General features: G+C 43.5%; 1 protein-coding gene across 3 annotated transcripts in view; it reads right to left on the bottom strand.

Moving 5' to 3' along the window:
* Window positions 1–21,825: 21,825 nt before the first annotated feature.
* The window catches only part of NPNT (nephronectin), an 89,348-nt gene continuing 85,865 nt past the window's right edge, over window positions 21,826–25,308 (bottom strand). For 2 of the 3 annotated variants that reach the window (XM_063135653.1, XM_063135654.1), the window contains one exon: window positions 21,826–23,431. In XM_063135653.1, coding sequence (XP_062991723.1) covers window positions 23,336–23,431 — 96 coding nt within the window. In that variant the 3' untranslated portion in view covers window positions 21,826–23,335. The remainder of the gene's footprint in view (window positions 23,432–25,308) is intronic. The other variant, XM_063135655.1, reaches the window with a different exon arrangement.

Here is a 25,308-nt window from a genome sequence, read left to right as displayed (position 1 = left end):
AGAGACTGAAAGAACTGGGCATGTTTAGTCTGGAGCAGAGAAGATTGAGAGTAGACATGATAGCACTCTTCAAATACTTGAAAGGTTGTCACACAGAGGAGGGCCAGGAACTTTTCTCAATCCTCCCAGAGTGCAGGACATGGAATAATGGGCTCAAGTTACAGGAAGCCAGATTCTGGCTGGACATCTGGAAAAACTTGAGCAGTATGACAATGGAGCCAATTACCGAGGGAGGTCGTTGCCTCTCCCACACTAGAGGCATTCAAGAGGCAGCTGGACAGGTAGATTCCTGCAATGAGCAGGGGGTTGGACTCGATGGCCTTGTAGGCCCCTTCCAACTCTACTATTCTATGATTCTATGATTCTGGGAAAAGATATATAAGGAACTGATAACAAGCCATATTGAGATCAAGACATATAGCGAGCAGAAGGATCCAGAGAGATCCTTTTATAAGCACTCACCACTTGCACAAGTGGGGCCCACAGTTTCCACTGGTTCCCCTGTATCATTTAAGTACTTATTTAGTTGTGAATTTATGAGCCTCCTTTTGGCCCAAATATACCCCCACCCTGAAGGCGACTTACCATGAAAATTTGCAACAATTTAAAAAACTTTAAAACATCACCAACAGCAGAAATGGAGAGCAGGAGAGAATCTTAAAAACGGTATGCAGATCTAAGAGATTTAAAATATCAAAAAGCCATATGGAACAAATAGGTTTTGCAGTCCACCAAACCTAAACAAAGAAGGGCCAGACTAATATCCTTTCGGAGAGAGTTCCACAGGTAGAGTGCTGTCCCTGAGAAGGCCCTATCCGATGTTCCCTCCAGCTTAACCTCTCGTAGTGGTGGGACATGCAGAAGAACATCTGAAGGTCTTAAACTATGGGGCAGGTTCATATGGGAGGAGGTGGTCTTTCAGATACCCTGATCCCAATCTGTTTAGGGCTGTATATGTAAGAACCAGCATCTTGAATTGTGCCTAGAAGCTGCTTAGCCACCAGTGCACCTGATAACAAAACTGGTGTAATATGGACAACAAAGTGCAGACCAGAAAGCAATCAAATTCTGGAAGGGAACGCCAATCATAGTCCACCCTGACATCATATTTTCCCATAATCTTTCTTAAAAATCCAGTATTCCAATAAAAACCCTCCTATTTAAAGATGTGCACGCTTAGTACCTAAATAACCCTCTCTTTTTCAAACAGACATTAGTTTGCTTTTTGCTTTTTGCCTTCCACAGAAATCGACCTTGAAGGGACAATAAAATATGTGTGAACACCCTGAAAGTATCTACATGGCTACAGTGGTAGTCAACTTCTGGCCATCCAAATGTCCATCCAATTTTTGCAATGAACTTAATCGCTATGATGAATCTGTTGCAAGCGCAATAATTGCAGAAGAGTAGTATGTAAATAAACCTGACTTGACCATCTTGAAGTGATACAGACCAGAGCTGCATTATATGATTCCCTTGTTCATGTTATAAGGCTGTCCGTGTGGTTTCTAAAAGCAGCTCCGATTTGATAGTAAACTGGATAAGTGTAAAGTAAACAATTAGATTCCCTCCTCCCGCAAGACCGTGGACCTAATCCAAATCAGCTGTGTTTAGAAGAAGAAAATAACATAAGAAGATCCAGTCAAGTATCTTCCATGTTAATATGTAGGCTGGTAGGAGCATATGTAATGTTAATATTAAACCAAGTTTAATGGCTCCCAATTTGTTTCCAGGTTCAATTCAAGGTGCTGGTTCTTACTAGGGGTGTGCACGGACCCCCCACTCCACTTCACTTTCAGATCCGCCATTTTCGGATCGGGCCGCTCCGCCCCGCCCCCACTCCGCCTGTGCCCACTCCGCTCCGCTCGGAGCTCCGGATCCGGATCGGAGCTCCGTTCCACCCCATAGGGGGGGTTACCGGGCCCTGCCGCCATCGCTGCCCATGCGGCGACGGCGGCAGAGCCCGGTAAGGGACCAAGGGAGAGGGGGACCTTACCTGCCTCCGTCCGCGGTCCGTCGCCGTCTTCAATTGAGCCCGCGGTTCCACCAGGAAGTCTGGGCCGCAAGCGGCCCAGACTTCCTGCTGGAACCACGGGCTCAATTGAAGACGCTGACGGACCGCGGACAGAGGCAGGTAAGGGAGAGGAGGGCGGGGGGACAGCGGCAGGGCCCGGTAAACCCCACTTACCTTTCCGGCGGAGCTCCGGATCGAGGCGAAGGATCCGCCTTCACCTCGATCCTCTTCACCATGCTCCGCCGGCCCCCCAATCCTCTTCGCCTCCGCCTTAAGGGCAGGCGAAGCCCCCCGCTCCGCTCCTGCTTCTACGGTCCGATTAGAAGCGGAGCACATCCCTAGTTCTTACCATTAAAACCCTAAATGATTTGGATGGGGTTTGGATGGGGAAAGGGATCTCTTTCTACATGTTGTAGTCAATGAAGGGAGATGTTCACTTCTAAATCCTTTCAAAACCTCCATGAAGTTGTGGCCAAGTCTCAGAGCGAAGATAGAATAAATTAGTGCTGTGCCAAAAATTTCTCCCACATTTTTTTGCGGGGAGCATTCTCACTCAATTTGATGGAAAAGACATTACTTTTGAAAAGAAATTCAAAGGAGAAGAAATTTCAGAGAAATTCTCTTGAATTTGGTTCAGGGTTCTTGTGCTTACCTTACTTATGAGATGGCTGAGGAGTGTGTGCGGGTGTCCAGTCTTTCATTGTACAACCATCTCTATGGCAGCTTGTCACTTCCTACACTTCAATTCATTTTATAGAATGGCCACCTTCCCCCACAATGCTCTGGAACGAGCATACCAGCTAGGTTTGGGGCATTGTGCAGGATGGAAAATGGGGGCCAGGCTGCTACCACAGTTGCTGCTGTTATGGCTTTCCTCCCCCCTCCCCAACCAAACCTTTTGGAAAGGAGAAGTAAGCTGTGCTACAACGCCAGCCAATGATGAGCCCTACCTGTGAGAAACTGTAGGGAGAATTTATCCACCCCCAAATAGGATGGAGAATTTTGAGAGGTCATTTGCGCACAGCTCAAGAATAAATGCATTAAAAACTTGTTGCCTTATTTTTTCTTCCCAGGGGAGAAATGTTCTTTGAAAGAACACTGCCCAATAGTCCAATCCTACTGAAAGCAGCACACCAGTCAGATAACAATCTCCAGGTTTCAACTTGTGTCTCAGGAGCCAAGAGTTAAAAATGTGAACTCATTAAGGTGATACGATAGCATAGTTCTTTGTCAAAACTCTTGCTCTGGTTCTTCTTGAAGAGCAGAATTACAGCAGCCAAGTTTTTGTTTCCCCCTGCTTGACTGGAGTGCAGACTGTCAGGACTTGACTTTCTGTCACAGTCCTGGGATTATGCTGTTATTAACTCTGCTATTGTCTCCCTTTGTGTCTGTGCTGTGGGCTGCTGTTTTTGAGACCGGCGTGTTATGAAGCTGTTCAGTCACCTCAAGAAGAAGAAGAAAAGTGTTGCAAACACAGAATAGGAAGAGATTGGGGAATCTGATTTTAAGATTTCATAAACTAATTTTAGAGGGATGGCATTTGATCTGACTGCAAAGTTGTTTTAGGGTGAGGGGAAAATTGGGGAGTGCTAGGGGTTGATTTCCCTGTAGTCTTTTAAACTGTTTATTGTGCTATTACTGTGAATACTACCACAGTAAGGAGATAATGAGTCAGACTCGTACATACAAAATGGCTGCCACGTGGAGGCCACTTTTAATGGCTCCATGTGGTGGCTTCCTCAAACCCAAAACCATGGGTACCAAAAAGACAGATCCACTGAATTTGAAAACACACACGCTAAAACACTATGGTGTGTCACATAGATCAGCATCTACTCTCTTTTCAGGTAGGTCAATGTAGTAGAGGGTAGAGAGGGCCAATAGCAAAACATTCATTTTGGCCATTAGTTGAGCTAGTAGAATAATGGCTGGTTGGCAATCAGGTGCTTATTTTATTAGCATTTATTACATTAACAACTCTGTGAGGTAGATTAGGTTAGGTTAAGTTAGATTAAGAGGTGGAGCACTTCTTCAGCCTCCAGTAAGCTTCATGGCAAAGTACTGATTTGAACCTAGGCCTCCTAACATTCATTCTGTCCTGGTTCACATGGAACAACAATCCAGGTTTTCGTTTTTTAAACCCTGGGTTATTGTAAATGTGGCAGTGTGCTGGCCTGGTGCATGCTACCCGTTCGTTCCCACTGCAAGCGGGAGAATCTAAACAACCCAGACATGCTCTGTCTCTGGGTTGTATAACATGACGTCTGAACTACAAACTTGCCATGTCAAGGCAGAGACAAGCCACAGTTGGAACCTAGGGTTTAACTCAGGGTTAAAACTCTAGCATTAAACACACACACACCCACAAAAAACGAACAAACCCCTGCCTTGCTGTGACATGAGAATCGGGCCACTGGTTCTCCTTATGATAAGGATACATGCCATTAATTTCTCTTTAAAGTTAAACAAAAGTGATATTCAGACTGGCTGCCACCCCAGATTCCCCTTTTAAAGCCTTCCCCTTTCTCTCTTCGTTAATTAGATTAGGGTTGTATGAAAGAGAAGTGAATAGAGATCACTTGTGAGCTGACTACCCAAGAACAATACTCTCTTTCTGCTTGCTGGAGCAAAGATGGAAAGAAGAGCTCTTTTATGAATGGTTGGGCAATATTGATAGCCAGTGGAGGAAATCTTAAAAGCTCTTTAGGTTGACAAGAATTGCCCCGGATCTTCGGGTTTCCAAAGTCTGGAGATTATTAATTTATTAAGCTTTGGCTTTCAAGAAGCATTAGAGAGGGAATGTGATAAACAGGTTTCCCACTGCAGCTCATTCAAAGTTTTTTGCAGGGAAAATGTGCCTTCCTTGGATGTAAGAAAAAATTGTGAAAGCAACGGGTTTTTTGGAAATCATAAAACAATGCAATGCTATAAACAGTTATTTCTAATTATGGCTAATCCTGATTTTCTTAGAGTCTTTATTATGTCCAACATGTGCATGTTCAATGTGGCAGGACCTTTCCTCAAATAGCTGAGCAAATCACATGAAAGTTGAACACATTTGTATATTTTTCGACCAAGTCCTGGATGCTAATCATAACTCAAGAAGATTTGGGAACTATGTAAAAGCAGACCAAAGTTGTTATTTAAGAAGTCAAGGCCTTCTGTTATTTAAGAAGTCAAAGTCAACCATGGGCCAGCTCTGTCATTATGCGCGCCCATGTGTCTGCATCAGGCAGCGGGGTGCGAACAGTGGCAAATTGTAGTGCTCTCCCACCATCCCTGCTAGGAAGGCGTACCACTGCCTCCTTGCCACCTTCAGTTGGTCCTCTCCAGAGCCTACTCTGGCTTTTGCCACAGGAAGAAAGAAGCTAGTGGGGCTCGCTAAAGCAACCTGTTCTTTTGCACCGCAAGGACCTATAGCTGCAGGGTCAGCTGAGCACTCACAGGAGTTGGGCTGAGCTCTTGCAGGAGCCCCAGAGCTGGAAAGGGGAACAAGGCAGGAGCAGCCAGCCAAGCAGAAGTAACCAGGCAGATGAGGGCAACACAGCCTCAGCAAGACTTGGCTGGAAGTCTCCTTTGGTGGTCTCTTCTCCTTATCCCCCTCATTCACCATGCAAGGCCTCATCAGTAAGTCACCAGGCAGGCAATTTTCAACAGGTTCATTCGTGGTCCTTAGATTGGGATGGATCTTTTCCTCAACACCGAGAGTGCTCTGCTCAACTCAGTGCTGCAAAATCTCCCAGCACAGTTCCACACTGTTTTGTCTCCCTCTAGTGCTTGCGCAGTGCCCCACTGCAGATACACAATCCCATTGCCCTTGACCTCCTCCTCACAGCACAGCTAATTGGCTGATTGCTTCTGCATTCTCCCCCCACCTCTGCCACCTTACAGCTGACCAATGGGAGGTGTCCTGACTATCCCACTGACGTGAGGGACAGAAGCTAGCAACTGCTGTAGGGGCATGTCTTGGGGTTCATGAGCAGACCCTGCCCAAAGCAGGCCACTGCCTGAAGTGGAGACCCACCGCCACTACTGCCCTTTCCCTCCCAATCTGCCCAACTGCCCATGCACTGCAAGTAAGGGGTTTCTGCCTTCAGGAGCTGCACAGCACCTGCACATCGTGCAAAGTATCATGAGAGGTCCTGGAACGCAGCACACTGGGGAGGCAGGCATGCCTACGCACGTGAACAAAAGTAAACCAGCTGCCAACTGTAAACCAGGTGCATGGAGCCAGGCAGGTGGGCAATGTTGGGAGATGCAGAAGTGAAGTGGGTCAGAGCAGGAAGGGAGGTGCAGCACAGCGCAGGAGAAAACAGCTGCTTCTTAGTCCTGAAGGCTGCCTGCTTGGCCAACCGGCTGACCACCATGCAGGCAGTTGGCAGGTTCAAGAAGTGTCAGACCCTTTGGAGGGAGGGAGCGCCGCCTGCTGCACCCGCTTCCTCCCGCTTCATGGTGGGGCCGGCCCTGGTCACAAGGTTTCTATTTCTGCTAACTAGAGATGCTCTATGCTTTCTGGTCAGAGCTGTAGCGGTACCTTTCTTCCTGGAATGATTTGACTGTACTCTGGAATTGTGTACCCTCAGGTGAATAACAACATGTGAGGATTGCAAAAATATGAAAGGTGGATTCTTCATATACACTAAACAAAGTCGGGCTGTCTATGGCAGTTCCTGCGAATTAGTCATGTTGCATTTCACCAAGAGTCCCAAGAGTCTCACCCCCTAAAGACCCACCAATAACAGAGAGGAGAACGGGCTGAAATGCGGTTAGAGGTAGGAACAATCAAAAGCCTTTTGGATGGCATTCTTAAGAGTCTTTAGGAAGGAGGAAAGGGGCTGTGAGAATGTATAATTTCCTGTCTCCCAACAGCTTTCAGATCTTCAACAGCTAATGAGCTCAAGGTAAGACGATTTGTTCATCAAGAGCTGTCATTTCAGAAAGGCTTTGCTGATGTAAGACTTCTCTTTATTTATTACATGAGGTTTCATGCAGGTAAAATAGGATGCCCTGCCCATTCTCCAACACAAACAGAGCTTAAGAGTTCCTTTCAGGTTACTTTGAACTTGAACTTTCCAAGGCAGTTGGAAAGCTGGTTTGCTCCTCATAGTGTGGTACAGTCATCCTACTTTTTATTGATTTATTACATGTCTACCCTTTTAAATGTAGTGGGGAAAAGGGGAAGAAATGTGTCTACGTTTGGGAGCAAAGTCTCTCTCAAAGTTTCTCTTTAAACTATTGGCCAGCATCTAATGTACCCACATGCCCCAAAAAAGGTTTACTACCCTTGACTTTGCAGAACTTGCATGGATTTTGCAGAACTTTGCAGTACCCATGAAATTGTCTTCACAGGGTTGTTGCGAAGATAAAATGGAGGGGGTGGGAGACCATGTCATCACCCTGATTCCTTAGGGTAGGGGGTACAAAAGCTCAGGTCCAGGGCTAAATGAATTTGGATTTGAATTTGTTTGTTTCTAACTGACCCCAGAATAGCTGTTTTTACAAGGATACTGTTGTTTTTATGCTTCTTACCTTTTTAAATTTTGTACATTTGTTTTTAAGTTTACTGATTTTAACTTTTGTAAACCGCCCAGAGAGCTTTGGCTATGGGGCGGTATATAAATGCAATAAATAAATAAATAAATAAATAAATAAATAAATAAATAAATCCAGCTTTCCTGGGCTCCCCATCCCTCCCTCCGGGGGTTCTCCAATTGGCCCTGCCCCCTTCCTTTGACCCCGCCCCTTCCCACCAACTGCCAATTGTCTGTTCATTTCCCAGCTTTTGCACATTCCCCCAACATTCTAAATGGTTGCAATGCTTATCCTAAGGCAGCCTTCCTCAACCTGGGGCGCTCCAGTTGTGTTGGACTACAACTCCCAGAATGCCCCAGCCAGCTGGCTGGGGCATTCTGGGAGATGCAGTCCAACACATCTGGAGCGCCCCAGGTTGAGGAAGGCTGTCCTAAGGCTTAGTGACTGGCAGTAAGCCTTTTCAGCTAAAAATATGCTGGAGGTTTATGGTGCCACCTCTTTGCCAGCCTCAAGAATGGGCACCATTTACATCTCTTTAAAAGCGTCGCCGAGAGTTCCACAACGTTCACAACGTAAGAGCAAAGAGAAATATGAATGTGCCCAAGGCAAATCGTTCGATAACGTGGTACAGGTGGAAACTGGACTTGTCCGATCCCTTTCACGTTTTGTTGTATACTGAATGCACAAAGGGAGCAGGGGGATAAGATTGGGAGATTTTGTGGAACGCTTTCCTCTAACGAAGGTTCATTTAGATGGTTCTCTCTGCCCATTTTTACGCCTCACTCTGTTGTCTTCTAGTGCTACAACTTGGCACTTGCAAGGAGACAAGTAGAAGCATTCACACCCAGATGGTTTCCACACTGATGTCATTGGCGAGCTACAAGTAAGTCACCTTCAGTTCCACACCAATCAGCGTAAAGTCAATGTAAATGAACCCATAGCTTGTTCAACCATTTATTGTCTTATTATCTACATTCAGTGGCACAGCTAGGTAATTTTAGACCTCCTCTTATGGAGGGGGCGGCTTTAGGGACCATGTACATTACTTCAGGTGTAAACCACACAACCAACATTTCTCTTCTCCTCTACATTCTTCTCTTTCCCACTGAACATGGACAATCTGCGGCATAAAGTCCCCCACCCCTAAAAGTTCACTTCCCATAAAAGGCGTTTGACAGCATGAGTACATTTCAAAAATGTAGTCAATTACACTTTAATCATGCATATGTTTTAAAAATGCATATATTTTAAAAAATGAGATTTCAAAAATGTCTACAAATATGCTTAAATCAAGGGAGAAGAATGTGTACATTTCAAAAATGTGTACAATTGATGCATACATTTGGAAAAAATATACATGAGTTTTCATGTGAAATGGGTGGAAAGCATTGTACTTCTGATACAAACTCAAGTCAGAACAAACTTTCAGGTGGAATTCGGAGAACATTGGCGTGCTGTAATTTTGGTGATATATCCCTAGGCAGAAGTGCGTTGGGTTCGGGGGAGGGGATGACATGGAATTTAGGCTACTTGGCATGAAGGTGGGAGTGCAACTATTTCAAGTTTAATGTTGGAGCAGTGAGAAGTTCCATCAAAGTTCACTCAAATCTTCTCATGGCAGGTGTATGGTAGAGGGCACAAAGACAAGAGACGTGTTGGTTTTAGCAAAAGAACACAAGGATGGCCTTGAGCCACTTGCAGCTCAAGCAGGCTTTCACAAGCTATGCCTTGGCATATCGAGACATATATATATATATGCTGGAAAACGTTCTCTTTTTTTGACAGCTGACTAATCTTCTTGGAGTGGAAGGCAAGTATCACGGTGAGATAAATGCAGTAATAATAGCTTGATGGAATGCCTGGCTATTTTACTTTTATTACTCTTCTTCTTTTTCTTGGGACTTAGTTTTGAAACGGTAACTTGGCATTCCCTACGAGAAGGGTAAGAGCTACTGAGCAAGTAGAAGACAACACTCACATTGCAGTTACTTGCATCCGATTGTTCCTGTTTGCTTGGCAGCTCCGTCAAAAAGTAAGTTGGTCACTTGTGCCAGAAAAAACATCCAGGGAGTTTGATGGGTCCCGAGGGCAGAGAAATTATGTTATTGTTAAGAGGCAGATCAAGCAAAATCTCCCAGGTGTAACACACGTTAATTAAATAAAGCTGCCACTTAGAAGGGCTGTAATGATGAACGCTTAATTTTTCAATACACACCCTGAGATATAAATGCTTTAATTAAGCCTTTGACGGTCCTTCAAAACGTTCTTTTTCTTTATCGCCTCTCTAAGTTATGCAAAAACAACACATAGATGCAAGAGCTCAAGCGCTTTGGCTCTCAGCAGCCCCAGTGTAAGGGTGCGTCCTCATTAACCTTTGATGGAAATAGCAGGAGGGTGACTATTCCTGAAATAGCTGCCTTTGGATTTGCTCTCCGTTCTACCAATCACCATCTGCAAAGACAACAGCACTCTTTGGGCATTATCCACACTACTAACAATTTTACAGTAACTTTCATCCCCACTGCCCTGAAAGGATCTTGGGAATTTCAACGTGGTGGTGGTATTGAGAATTCCATGCTACTAATGTAAAGCCCATGTCGCCATGGGCACTAGCAGTCTGAGGGTGAAACAGACTGTTCCTTGACTCCTGCTATGTCAGTTCTTCAGAAGCTGTATGAAGATTATTTTCCTTCTACACAACTGAGGGCTTTTGCCCCTCACTTCTTCACACCAGTCACCGCTGTCTTCCCCTCAGGCCTCAAGCCGATCTCCTTCCCTCTTCCCCCACATTTTAAAATCCAGCTTTTCCTAGGACTGCTTCTTTTCCTCCTCCACCTCAAAGCATTCTCCACCACCATTTCTCCAACCCATATGGCCCTCCGAGAGAGGGCTCCACTCACAGTGCCCAAGGCCCTCCCTCTGTCCCTGCCTTTGCGTTTTTCTCTTTGTGTGCCTGAGCAGCTCAGAGCTATGTGGGAGCTGTAATTCCCCAACTGCCTCAGGCTCCCTGACTAAGACACGAAAACTTACTGTTTGGCTATTAAAGCTCAAGCTTTGGACTTTTTCGAAGTTTCAGAATTTTCTGCATGTCTACACTGCTCAAGCTTTAGTTGTTGTTTTTAAAGCAAAATCAGTTTGGTAGATTTCTAGTAGTAAGCGTTTCACGAATGTATTCATATATAGATGCCCTTTGCTTTTGCTATGACAGAGTAACAAGGCTAATGGTTCTGGAATATGGGAATAATAGTGGCCTCCAACAGAGGGAAGTTGTGTTTTGTCAGCCTTCTAAACCCTGTGGAGATCAACACTGAGCTTTTCCCCTTTACTTTTGCATGGAAAAAGGGGAAGAGAGAATGGAAACGGAGTCACAGTTATGGAGAGTGTGAACTAGGGCTGTGCACGGACCCCCCGCTCCGCTCCACCCCCGATCCACAAATTGCGGATCGGGCCCGCTCCGTCCTGCCTCAATCCACCTAGGGTCCGCTCCTCTCTGCTGCGGAGCTCCGGCTCCGAATTGGAGCTCCACAGCGGCAGGGGCGGCACCAGGTAAGGCCCTCTCCCTCCTCCCCCCTTACCTGCATCCATCCCAGCCCATTGCTGGCTTCACTAGAGCCCGCGGCTCAACCAGGAACTGTAGGCCCTGCTTGCGGCCTGCAATTTTGGGTTGAGTGCGGGCTCTAGTGAAGCCAGCGACGGGCCGCAATGGACCAGGTAAGACACCCCTCCCCCCTGCCCCCTTACCTGGCTCTGCTGCTGTTGATGCATGGGCGGCGGCGGCAGCGGCAGGGCCAAGTAACCCCCCCTTACCTTTTTTGCGGAGCTCCGGATAGAGGCAAAGGATCCACCTTCATCTCGATCCACTCTGCGACGTTCCGCTGCTCCCCCAATCCTCTTCGCCTCCACCTTAAGGTGGAGGCGAAGCACCCCGATCCGCTTCTGCTTCTCCGATCTGAGGAGAAGCAGAGCACAGCCCTAGTGTGAACTAGTTTCCTTACTTACAACACTACTCGCTCCCTTAGTTCTGCTGGGAGGATCTTCTTTGCATCCCCACGGGGACTGTGAGGAATGGGTGTCTGGGACATCAGAGAGAATTCTTTAGGGCTACATTGTGGCACTCCATACCCTGGGAGATCTATTTAGCCCCTGAAGATAATTATATTATAACCTTCCCCAAAGTCCTCTAGGTATTTGGGACTACAACATCCATTATCTCTGATCAATAGTCATGCTGGCTGGGGCTGATGGGAGTTGTAGTCAAAACATGTGGCAGGTACACATAAAATGATGTGAGGAGACAAGTGATTTATCCTGCATGCTTTGGGGAGGGCATTTATAGGAAATACAGATCTGCCTACCCTGGTTCTACCTACCATTAGCTGTTCTGCCCTCTTCCCCACCAGCCTCAATGGGCAGTGGCCACCACTAGATACCACACTGGGGGAGGCATCATAAACTGGAGGGGCAGCCTTTGAAGACAGTTCATAAGCTGCAGCTTGTGCAAAATGCAGCGGCCAGATTGATAACCGGAACCAGAAGGTTTGAACATATAACAGTGATTCTGGGCCACTTTCATTGGCTGCCTATATGTTTCTGAGCCCAATTCAAGGGGCCGGTTTTAACCTATAAAGCCTTACACAGCTTGGGACCACAATACTTGACAGAACGCCTCTCCTGACATGAACCTACCTGTACACTGCACTCAGCGTCTAAGGTCCTCCTCTGCGTGCCTACTCCAAGAGAAGCTCAGAAGATGGCAACAAGGGAGAGGGCCTTCTCAGTGGTGGCCCTCCAATTATGAAATGATCTTCCCAATGAGGCTCGCCTGGCGCCAACATTGATATCTTTTTGGCACCAGGTCAAGACTTTTCTCTTCTCCCAGGCATTTAACAGCATTTAACAACATATGCTAAGTGTGAAGGACAGGGGTGCAAGCCTGCACCTTTAACCTGCTGTTGCTATGAGGGTGGAAGATCTGCTCTAGGTAGGATCTATGGGCTATTGTTCAAACTAGCTGTGCCAGGCTTCCATGGCTGCCAGCCAAGGTCATCTCTGTCCTGAGCCAGTCCAACTCCCACTGGCACCTGGAGATTATCAGGGCCTTGGACACATTCAACAGGATTCAGCTGTAGGAAAAAGAGGTGGCTTGGCCCCTCTGGGAGGGAAGTGGGTTACTGCCCGGGAAGGGCACGGCTTGGTTTACTCAGGTCATGGGACCAGGGGTCCCAAAAAGGGATAAAAAGCTTTGTGATGAAGCTCCTCCATCTTCCTTGCTGGTGCGTGCGTATGTCAAGTGGGAAGATCAGGTCCGTGGCAACTATACAAGTTGCCCGGAGTTAGTAAGGTTTTTTTTTTTAATGTTTTAACGTGTGTGGGTATTCTGGAGAAGGCCAGCTGGATGTTGGCTGGGTGTGGGGTCGTATGAATGCTTCTTGGGGTAATGGCTAAGTATTAGAGCTTTTCCTCACCTTCTCTCCTCACTCCTCCTCGTCCACATCTCCCTCTCCCTCCCCCTTCCCCTTACTCTTCCCCCTCCTCTTCTTTTAAGGGCTATTTTACGACCAAGGCCTTACGTGGTAGTTTTAGTGATTGCAATAAAGTTGCTTTGGTCCCTAAATGTGTGTCTGTGGTTTATTCCTGTGAACATCTGGCTCGCCCTGGTTGTGGACCAGGCAGGGATGTGGGCAACTCAGGAGTTCAGGACGTTTGGTCCAGAAGCCTACCCTGCAGGGTTGTCAGGTGGACCCTGATTTCCTTTACACTAAGGTTTTTTTTTTAATGGACCCCAGAACTGTTGTTGTTTAAATGGATACTGTTGTTTTATACTGTTGTTTTTATATTTTTGTTGGTTTAAAATTTTGTGTACTTTTTAATGTTCACTGTTTTTAACTTTTGTAAACTGCCCAGAGAGCTTCGGCTAAGGGGTGGTATATAAATTTAATAAATAAATAGAGACAGATACCCCTTTGGAACGTATAGCCACATATGTGACGCTCTTAATGTAGTCTGTTATTTCTCTAGCAGGAAAAACAACAACACCAAGTTACCATAAATGTTTGCAGATATGTTCTTAGTGCTCAACCTAACAGCTAGTGACTGAAGTTCACACCTTTCTGAAAATGAACTACTCCCATCAGAAAACAGGTTACTCTCTCAGATGTTTGCCTTGTAGCTCATATTTAATTTCACCCATTGATTCATTAATCTATGGCCAAAACAAACAAACAAAAATCTCACTAATGCTGCAGGGATATTGGCACCTCTAAACAACTCACAACGATGCATAATGTTTTACTGTGTAATTAATTTAACAGCTTCTTCTGTGGAAATTTGTAATCAGCACTGGTGTTCAGGCAGTCAGAATATCTCATTATAAACAAGCCAAAGCCCTTAGAATGTTATATGGAGGTGGCTGGCTCATTCATTCCCAGCTTAATGGTGCAATAACTACTTTAATATAGTCAATGTGTCTGACTTTTATGCAAATTGCTGACCAGTACAGCACAGGACTAGGAAGTGCCTTTTCTGCCTTCCGCTTAAGTTACATAACACAGTATACAGTATACAAGGTGTGCTAGATTTTACCCAAGGGCACCTGGAAGAGATCATGTGGCTAATATTACCCAAGTCCCCAGTTAAAAATTAAGCATCCCATCTGTCCAAGGAAATCGCCTGCAGAGATTTGCAGATTGAGTTTCCTTGCTCACACCTGCACCCAGCTGGTCTGGTGGAAAGAGTAAAGGTTACAGCCTTAATCCATGCATTTAAAGAAATAGGCAAAGTTGTGTCATACCATTCTTAATTCAGTATTTGGAAATACTCATTGTTTGCAGAACTCTCCCCGCAAAGACATCCCAGTGCATTTATCTTACCCCCAAACCCTCCATTTATTTATTTCCATACTGCCCAATAGCCAGAGCTCTCTGGGGAATTACCAAAATTAAAACCATAAGTTACAGCATAAAATATATAGCAGCTGCACTGCTATGAAATGAAATTGTGACCAAACGTGTCTTCTTCTTCTTTTTTTTTTTTGCAAGGAATGCTGGGTGCCCTGAGAGTTGGATGCTCGTATCCTTTGTGACATTGCCAGATCAATCTCAAATCACAAACTGCTCCTCCTTGGCAACGTGGAAAAACATTGCTGACCCAAGTATCTGCTTGGGTTACTTGTTCAGTTGGTCTCATCCTGATACCCAGACTGAGGCCTTAGCTAGACCTAAGGTTTATCCCAGGATTGTCCCGGGGTCATCCCTGTTCATGTAAATGACGCAAAGGATATCCCAGGAGCAGGCAGGGACGATCCCGGGATAAACCTTAGGTCTAGCTAAGGCCTCTAATGAATTGGGAAGCATCTGCATGCCTGGAGCTCCGCCTGCTCTTACAACCATGTGATTTTCAGTGTTTAAAGTCAATTTAACTTAAGGCTTTGGCAAAAAGAACACTTAAGGAATTAAAGTGCTTTAGAAATACCAGCTGCAACCTAACACAATATTAAGCAGGCATAAGCCCATTCAAATCATGAGTCTTAAGCTTGCTTACCTCTGCATTGTGTTGTGGCCAATATTAAATATTATTATTAAAAGTACACTTGGGGAACACACGCACATCGCCTAGGCAGTAGTGCCATTAGAGGGTGCTTTCTGTAGAATAATAATCAGATGTCATGTGTTTATATGTATCAACCATACTATTATTGTTAATGATATTCTTGTTTTAAAATTCCCATGTTGGCTATTGCTGTGTACTAGCCTATCATATATCACAAACTAACCCTGATCTACAAAAAGTAAGACTTCAATGGACAACTACATTGTTTCATGATTAAGATGTTAGCTACAACCCCTTGTGTTAACATCTCCAGCTGATGCGACATACTACACATGCTTTGGACTGAGAAACCAGGAATACTTTCCTTTGTGCTGGGCCTTGGTGTTGCATACTTTTGACTACTAGATCACAGCTGATGACATGAACCATCTGAAAGAGTGATTTGTAAAGAGTGGAGAAAAGGAAGACAGATTTCACTGACAACTTGCCAAGGCCAAAGAAATGGATGGAAACAATGGCCCAGAATGATTAAAATGTGGGGAGGGATCATGAAATGGCCACATCAAAGATGTATGCTCTTTTGTTTTTTGTTTTTTAAAAAGAGTCCTTCGTTGGGTTCATTTCTCATCCATGTCAGTCTTCAGGATGCATATCTTCTAATGATTTTTCTCCTCTGGTAGCTGTTTGGGGTTAGGATTGGCTTCCCTGCCCTTCCTATGGGACACTGGGCACTGCTGCATCTAGAGATGGGTACTCCAATTCAGCCACCGAGATCCAAAAGTAGAAACAGCAAGCAATGTAGCATCTCTCCCCCTCCATTCTCCACTGCCTCCCAGCAACAAGAGCAAGGTATTAATTACTGTATCAGTAGTGAGCGTGGATCAAAGGCAATTGAAGCAGAAATAGGAAAATAGCAGAGTGGTGCCATGCAGCCCTGACGTTCCTCCCCTCCAACGCCCCCCACCCCCCACCAGCAAACATGGAAGGAGGAAACCTGAACTCAAGCAAATGTTGACACTTTGGTTGTAACAAACCAGCAGACCAATTAGAAACAACTTTGCATTTCTAGGACAAGGGGGTGTAAGTCCAAGAAGCAGATAACGTGATTTAATGAACACAGAAAGAGGTTTATGGCAACTTGCTCTTGTGTTCTTCTGCCAGAGGAAGAATAAACTGAATTAAGTGGGTCTCATACTATATATATATATATATATATATATATATATTGAAAACCAGCTGTGTGATACTTCCTCTTTCAAGAAACATAATGAATATATTACCAAAGCAATTGATATGGTTTAGTTTGTTTCTAGAAGTGATATGGCCAGCAACCTGAAAAAGTATTTCTTTACAACTTAATCCAGAGAAGACAGAAGTGTTGTTATAGTTGGGAATTCCACTGATCTAAATGGAGATGTGTGACCTGTTTTGGATAGGGCTGCACTACTCCTGAGTCTGGCAGTTCCCCTGAACAAGGCACTATCCTTAGGTCAGGGGTGCCCAACCTGGAGGCTTTGAATATTGCACATTTCCCTCCTCGTGTAAATGGCAGCCATAAAGGCTCCATTTATGCAAGAGAAAAGGTGTGAACGCTCCATTTGTGTCTTTACTCTTGTGCAAACAGCCACCATTTACACAACAGAGGGAAATTTCCAGAGTGAGGCTGGATGCCTGCCAGCATGTGTTGGGCCTCACCGAACTTCAAAAGAAGCTTGCACAGCCTGACAACCAAGGCAAGCATCTGACAAATCGTACACAGATGACTTCGCCCATCCCTAGCAAAGAGTGAGCCGCTCCTCCAAGAAGACAGAGAAAGAACCACACTTGGAACATAGGAAGCTGCCTTGCACTGTGGTCAGACAATTGGTCCATCTAGCCCACTATAGCCAACACTGACTGGCAGCGGCTCCCAAGGTTTCAGGCAGGAATACTCCCTGCCCTACCTGGAGATGTCAGGGATTGAACCTAGGACCTTCTACATGCAAAACAGATGCTCTTCCTCTGAGCCACATCCCCTTGGACCCCTCAGTGAAGAATACTGTGCTACTGAAAAAATGTTGCATTTTAGGTGATGTGAAGCAACAGCAAAGTTGTATTTCTGGTGCAATTTTTTTAATGCAATATTTTAAATAAATAAATTAATGCAATATTTGTGGTGGCCCATTCACATGTGCTTGTCATCACCCAGTGTTGCCTCAACAACTACTTTCCAGTTGATAGTGCAGCCAAATAAAGAAACAGAAATACAGCAAGACAAGGATTGTTTATATAGAGTAGTCTAAAAAAATGTCAGATGTCAACAGAGTAATGAGCTTTGTTTCTACCTTTGCTTTGTTTCCACACTGCCTAGATGCAGTAAACATGACCTTTTGGCCTCTCTGTTTGATTTAGTTTTTAAAAGAATCCAACCATTGAGTTAATGATGCACATCAAAGAAACTGGAAAAGGGCTGAAAAGGGAAAATTCCTGCCCTCACTCTTGAAGTCTTAGCTCTGTCAATAATAGGAATAAGAGTATACCAAGTTTAGTACCTTTCTTATTTGATAAATCAGATTGAAGTAGCCTTACATGGATGACAAAATCAGATTATTTATACATTGCACTGTATTCTATTGGTTGGATCCAGGCTTAATCAGAGTGGTACCACTGAAATCTAAAGGCCAAAACCCATAGATTTTCATGGGTCTATTCGAAGTATGACTCAGTCCGAATCCAGCTGACTGATATTTCCAAAAGGAAAATAATAGCAGATTACCAGTGCCTCTAAATTTACAAAGGTATCTTTATTTTGAGTTAGTTTGGGGGGAAAGTTAAACATTTCTTTAAAACCATATTAAAATATTAGCCAGTAACACATCCTACAGTACTTTCGATAATGTGTTCCATTTGAACTTAGTGCAATATAGGTTTGTTGGCACCAAAAAGATAAAATATATAATTAGAACTGTTTGTTTTGACACAATTATAAAGCCACTGAATAAAGGAAGAAGGAAAAATTAAACTACTGTATGCATACTTCTGAATGCCACTATTTGTCCTTGGACTTTAGGTACCTTTTTAATGCCCCAATCCAGCAAGGAATATCTGCTTGGCTTTCTATGCACACAAATCGGATGCAGATGTGCTGGCCCAGATCTGCATCTTTAGTCACACTACATTTTGTTGGTTTCGAAATGGAATGACAACACACATCTCCATCCACTGTTGTGTAACTACCAACACACAATACTTTCTGGCACCACATATGCAGCCGGATTGAGACCATTGTACATACAATAATCTGCATATTGCTTGACTTGACAGTCAGTGGGAGGATTTATTATTTATTTATTTATTTATGGATTATGTAACTTTATACCCCTATGAAAGGCTTTGGGAGACAAATCTAGATCTCTCTAAAATCTAGCATGATAACAGGAAGACGTGGCCAATAAAATAAAATACGCGAAAAGGTTGCATGAAAAAACAGGGTGTTGTTGTTGTTTTTTTAAAAAAATGAAGCCAAATTTAAGCCCAAAAGCTGAAAAAGTTTCTCAATCAAGCTATCAATGAACATTACCGGAAAAGTCATTTCAAAGAGCTTTTTGACAAATCAACAGAGTCCACTTTTAGATATTGCATGGAAGATGCGCCTGTCTTTTTAATAGTCAAATGGGAGATCATTCGCATCTCCAGTATTGCAGTGCATGAGCTATACTTGCGTCTGGTGCCCATGCATCTCACCACAAAAGTGATAAACAATTTCCCTCTTTCACAATTATACTAGAAACATAACAAGCGGACGCAGAAGTAACTCATGCATCCAGTTTCCTGATTGGCAATTTCAAAATTGCCCTTGCTGAAATCCTCCTTAAGTGGAAACATTGATGACAAAGAATCTCCATTAGAAACAGGAACCCACATATTTCTCAGCGACTTCTCCCTTTATTAGGAATAGCCAACAGCTTTTGCCCATTACAAGCACAAAGCATGATACATATGGTGGACTGTATCAGGGTTAAAAGATCAAACCCTTAATCATAAATTCCCTGCATACTCCTATGAATTTTTGTGAGTAGGCATTCCATTCATTTCAATAGATGAGGCACATGCAGAATCCCTACATTATACTGAATTGGAAGCCCTTGTGGGTACATGTATTGGCATCCCAGGGCATGTAAGATTCTATATTGAAAAATGGTACACACAATCTTATTTGACCAAGTAAAGGTTTTTTTAAAGCATCGTTTTCTAAAATTACAAAAGAAGTATATAAACAATTGCCCTCCTGTCAGATGGTATGAGTTGGGCCCATGATAAAATACACATTTTAATACTGACAGTACATTACTACAATCGAAGAACAACATGGAAGCATATGGCCACAATCCAGAGAAACACTTGACTAGCTTCCCACAATTAGAGGGTTTTAAAATTTCATTCTCCTTTCTTGCCCAAAAGAAACCACAGGCCCTGGCTATAGAGCCAGCACAGGATATTTTGCTGCCTAAGGTGGACAAGATGGCATCTTCCATTCCATGCAGAAAAGCCAACCAGACTGGCAACTGAATATTACTTCAACGTTGGTGACGGGGCAGTGCCCTCCACTGGACCTGAGAGCAGCAAGCTAGCTTACAGGGTGTGGGGTAGGACACGTGACATAACACAGTTCGTTCTTCCAACACCTCACCACTTCTCACTCCACTTCCCAGTATCTTTTGTCTGAGGTGGCTCGTCCACTTTACCTAAAGGCAGGGCCAGCAAAATGCTTTAGAAACTTTGGTAATTTCAAACTCAGATTGTGATGCCAATGTAGGAGGGTGATTTACAGTGTTAGAAAAATCAAAAGTTTCCACATAACAAGATAAAAAATCAAAAGTTTCCACATACAGATACTCCTAAAAGTATTCTACATTGTAGCCTATGTCAAGGTATGTGGCACCAGAAGTCAGGGCTGGAGCATATGATAAAGCTATTTCTTCAGTTAGAAATAGCTTTTATCAAAGTTACATTGAGATAACCCCACTTATATATTACTGGCTAAAACAGAAACAAGAGGAATTGGATATAATTCAGTAAACTACACAATTCAGCAAAGGTACAATCCTATGCATGGTTTGACAGACAAACATTTCTACAACTCTCAACATTCCCCAGCAAGCATGACTGGCTGGCTGGGGAATGCTGGGAATTTTAGAACCTTTTTCTGTTGAAACATGTATAATATTGCACCTTCAATGTTAATCATGACTAAATCCCATCAAAATTATTGGGGCAAAGCTCCAATAAAACAGTCCCATTTCATTGCTTTCAACAGAAATTGGTCATGACTAATTTTGCAGGATTGAGCACACTGCCTTTAATCCACACAACAGATTTCAAGATTGTTTCAATATAACGATAACAATATTAATAATACAACATTCAAACACAGCTATACTTTTTAGAAACAACAACAACACACACCTTAAAATATAAAGATGGTATTTGGTCTAAGAAAAAGATCTGATTATGTTGGAAGTATTGGTTGTTGTTTTTCCATTTGAAATAGCATCTCCACCAGAGAATTTCAACATGTCCCACTGGCATGCCACACTGCATAATTCTAAAATTTACTTGGACTGAAAATCTACAAAGCTATACGTACATGAGGGGGATATCCTACCAACAGTCAGACTGATCTTACATATTTCTACTATAGCCGCTCACTAGGATGAATTGATCAGAGTTTGGCCAGTTGCATTACAAATTGTCTGCCTGATAAGCTCTACAAGTGGCTGCAGTGGGAACTTTAAAAACTGTTTCAGGCTTACCTTTGGGAGTGCAGCTTTGACTAGTAAAACAAAAACGAAGTCACTCAATAAACACTATTTCTGGCCAAATCTAACAAAATTACTAGCTTTATATTATTATTATTTATTTATATAGCACCATCAATGTTCATGGTGCTGTACAGAGTAAATATTGAATAATAGTTTATTCAATGTGTCTGGCAAGGACAGGAAGAAGTTGTATGGTTGCTTGATACTAGGAGATAAGTTTACCTATGGCATAAGCCAAAATCAAGATGATCTGAATGAATATTCCTGTTAGTGTGAGCTCCGATTCACTTTATTTCTGCCAATGACATTGCTCACTGATGTCACTTGACTCAACTGTACAAATGGTTGGAAGACCTGAGCATTCTTTAAATACATGTAACTCCTGGGATATTGAAGGCCATGCAAACCTTTTCAGAATCAAAATTTAAGTTGGTTTGTGCATCCAGGATTACATATTCTGGAGTATCTGCTCTTCTGTTAGTCCACCCATACACTGAAACTGACATTTGAAGCTCTTCTCCAGGTACACTTCCCACCTGATGTAAGGTGGGTGGCAACTAGGAAGGGAAGCCCAGTTGCTGCCAATCCATTTGCCATCTCATCTCTGGTGAAGATTCTTCCCCCCTCCCTGTTTTTAGTGTGAGTTTTTAACTCTTTTAAGACATTCAAATCTCTCTTGGATTGGAGTTTACACTGTGCTGTTTTGTTGAAATTGTACCGTGTTGATTAGTGTATTTCATTTCTTTACTCTCTTTTTTTTTTAGTTTTTCTCAACGCTGACGAACATCAGTCACATTGAAGGGAAAATTATGAAATTTTAAGAAATTAATTCTAGAAATAAATATGTAATTAGCAAGAGAGATCCATCTGGGTGCTCCTCCCACCAGAAAGATGAGACTGGCATTGTGCCATCTCCCCAGTCTCCTGCCATGTTCAGCAACAACTGACCGTGTTTGTCTCGCCTCCTAGTCTCATTCTGCTCTTGCAAGAATGATGGTAACACAGATTGGAGCAAGGGGACAGCGGATACAAAAATGTCGTAATGTATAGCAGGCCGATCAATAGCTGCATGTCAGTTTGCCAACTATTATTATTACTAATTTATATAGCAGGATGGCCTTTTCCTGACCCAGAGAGAGCTCTTTTGACCTTTAATAGCTTCTGAGAATGGAGAGAACACAGATCTGGCAAAGTTTTCTGGGCTAGTAAAATCACAAGGGCACCCTTCAAGGCCAGGTTTTGTCAGATGAACCTTTATGAGTAACTCAACACTGTTCTATTGAATCTAGCAGCCACCTTGGAATTATGTCCACTCAGTGCCAGCTCCAGTTTTTTGAGGGGCCTCGGGCCCCCTTCTTTGGTGACTCTACCTTCTCACCACCATCATCAGGAGCTGCGATTGCTCCTCAGCTTCTTTCTCATCATTGCTACCACTTGCTTGCTTGACAGGCAGAGGGCCAGTGAGCAAACAGGAAGTGGCATTCTACTCCTCCTCCTTCTCATAACCACTGTTGTCTGAGCAAATGAACACACAAGTCACAATGGTGAAGATGAATATAAACTCCAGGGGGCTCTTGTCAGTGGGCCCCTTCTGGGGTGTGGGCCCTTGGCAGGGACCCAGCCATGCCTACACTTGATGCTGGCGCCATGTTCATTTATGTGTGAAGCTGATTCAGCCTTTTTTGGAACCATATAAAATAGGCAAAACAGTGATTAGTTATTAGCAAGTGACAAACTGTGAAAACTTCCTGCATTGCTGTCAGTGTAGATTTCCGTATGTTAGTTTAACTTGGATGTGCACAGCTGCCATTTTATCTTGCCACTAGATTCTCCAAATACACAACATATATAAATACATTAATAACAGTACATCTTTATACAGAACACAGCACTACCAATATTAAGGGATGCAGTGCCCACTCTATAATAACTGTCTCTTGTTAATAAGATAAAACAAAGGTATAAATGCTATTTTATATATATATATGTAACACTCTTCTTTAAAAGGCGATGGCAGTAGAACAATCATGGGCCAGGTCTAGGCTTGAGTTATTTTCAGTTTATGAAGTTGAACCAGTTCAGGGCACACAGTATAACCAGCAAAATGGAAAGGATACAGCAGACCATTAATGCAACTCCTGTATGTACCACAGACTCTTTTTGATGATGTCTAGCCAAGTTTGTTCTTGTTCACAAAGGATATTTATATCCTTAATTCTGAATTCAGGAGGCCCTTTCCAGTTACATAATGTGAACTGGATAATTGTTAATGGAAATCTCCAGCGTTGGTTTGAAGTTACTTTGCCGTTACAGAAAATGTGCTTTATTTAATTTGGGATTTCACAAAGACAAGGGAGAAGAAGTTGCAAATCTGCCATCTGTCTCAGCTACGAGGCACGGACAATAAAAGTATGTTCTGTTGGCCAGTCTGTGTGTACCGCTAATGGTGTTGAGAGCACAGGCCTCTCCTCAAGCTCACATCATCCAGTCCAATTTCCCCAGTTCTTCCTTTTCCTTTCTCTCCTTTAAAGATAACCTGGAAAAAGAAGACATTTTACAAGGTAAGCTGTTACAGAGAGAGAGAGTTTATAATATGACCAAAAGTGTAGCAATGCTTCTGAGGATTCCCAATACAACTCTGGAATGTGTTTTGAATCCCCAGTTTTTGCATATGATGTTAAGAGTCATAGAATAGTAGAGTTGGAAGGGGCCTATAAAGCCATGGAATTCAACCCTCTGCTCAGTGCAGGAATCTACCTTAAAGCATCCCTGACAGATGGCTGTCCAGCTACATCTTGAATGCCTCTTAGTGTGGGAGAGCCCACCACCTCCCTAGGATCCACCTAACAGTTGTTCCATCTAGCCCACTTTTAGCTAGTTTGTTAATCAGAGACTAATGGTTTTAAAAGAAAACTTAAATGGATTTATATTTGTTTTCTGCCACACATTTAGTTATCTTTAGGTTTAAGCCAACGACAGCTATATTCACATAAAGGATCAGAATGGGGGAGCTGAAATTGTAGACATCGAACAGCACTTCTCAAATAAGTTTTTTAAATTATTTTTGGCCATGACCAAAGGACTGAATATTATAGATGAGGATACCTGAGTTTGGCAGGACTTGGGAAGTCACTCCCAGTGTTATGTAACACTGTCATGTACATGGCTGTGATTTACAAGGGTGTAACGGTAGCTTTAAATGTAAGGGCACTTCCAGATGTTTGGTCTTGTCAGCACTAATCTCAGAAGGAAGATGGATGTAGCTGACAAAAGATACAGCTCTTATTTCAAGGGGGTTGATGCTACTGTCATTGGTTCTAAGGGATTTTTTTTTGTATACCTAGCACTTTCTGCTTAGTCTCGTGTGTTTTCACTAGTTGCAATAAACCTAGAGATATGTACAGTTGATGTTCCGGCTCGCAGATATCCACGTTATGGGATCACCTTGGTCCATAAAAGTGCTCTGATCTCTGGACAACATGGGCGTCTTTACATGCCTTAAGCTGAGCACCACTTCATACATGACATTTTTCCTATATAGAAATATAAATACAGGATGGTGGCTTATATTGTGTCAGATCATTGGTCTGTTGGATTCAGTATTGTTTACTCTGACAGGCAGTACCTCTTATGTCGTCCCCATCAACTCTTTCATAAGGTCCTTTCAACTAGAGATGCCAAGGACTGAACATGGAAATACTGAGGAAATCATCGTGTCAGTGTATGAAAATGGATGTGTATCTTCAAGTTTACAGTGAAGTGCAGAAATTTATTTCATCATGAGTACTTAGAATCATAGACTAGTAGAGTTGGAACGGGCCTATGAGGCCATCATGTCCAACCCCCTGCTAAGTGCAGGAATCCGAAGGCCAATGCACCTTAAAGCATACCTGACAGATGGCTGTCCAGCTGCATCTTGAATGTCTCTAGTGTGGGAGACCCAAAACCTCCCTAGGTGGTTGGTTCCATTGTTGTACTGCTCTAACAGTTACAGGAAGCCAGATTCCAGCCAGAATCTGGCTTCCTGTAACTTGAGCCCATTATTCTGTGTCCTGCACTCTGGGATGATTGAGAAGACGTCCTAGCCCTCCTCTGTGTGACAATCTTTCAAGTATTTGAAGAGTGCTATCATGTCTCCCCTCAGTCTTCTCTCCTCCAGGCTAAACATGCCCAGTTCTTTCAGTCTCTCCTCATAGGGCTTTCTTTCCAGACCCCTGATCATCCTCATTGCCCTCCTCTGAACACTCTCCAGCTTGTCTGCATCCTACTTGAAGTGTGGTGTCCAGAAATGGATGCAGTACTCAAGATAAGGCTGAACCAGGGCTGAAAAGAGGGGATATGGCTGTCAGCAAAATGAACTCCCATATCACACTTTTATGTGATATTGTTGAGACTCTGCACAAAGTGGGGGAA

The sequence above is a fragment of the Elgaria multicarinata genome, chromosome 10, assembly GCF_023053635.1.
Source record: "Elgaria multicarinata webbii isolate HBS135686 ecotype San Diego chromosome 10, rElgMul1.1.pri, whole genome shotgun sequence".
In the NCBI taxonomy this organism is placed as follows: Eukaryota; Metazoa; Chordata; class Lepidosauria; order Squamata; family Anguidae; genus Elgaria; species Elgaria multicarinata.
This window is presented reverse-complemented; position numbering and strand designations above follow the sequence as displayed.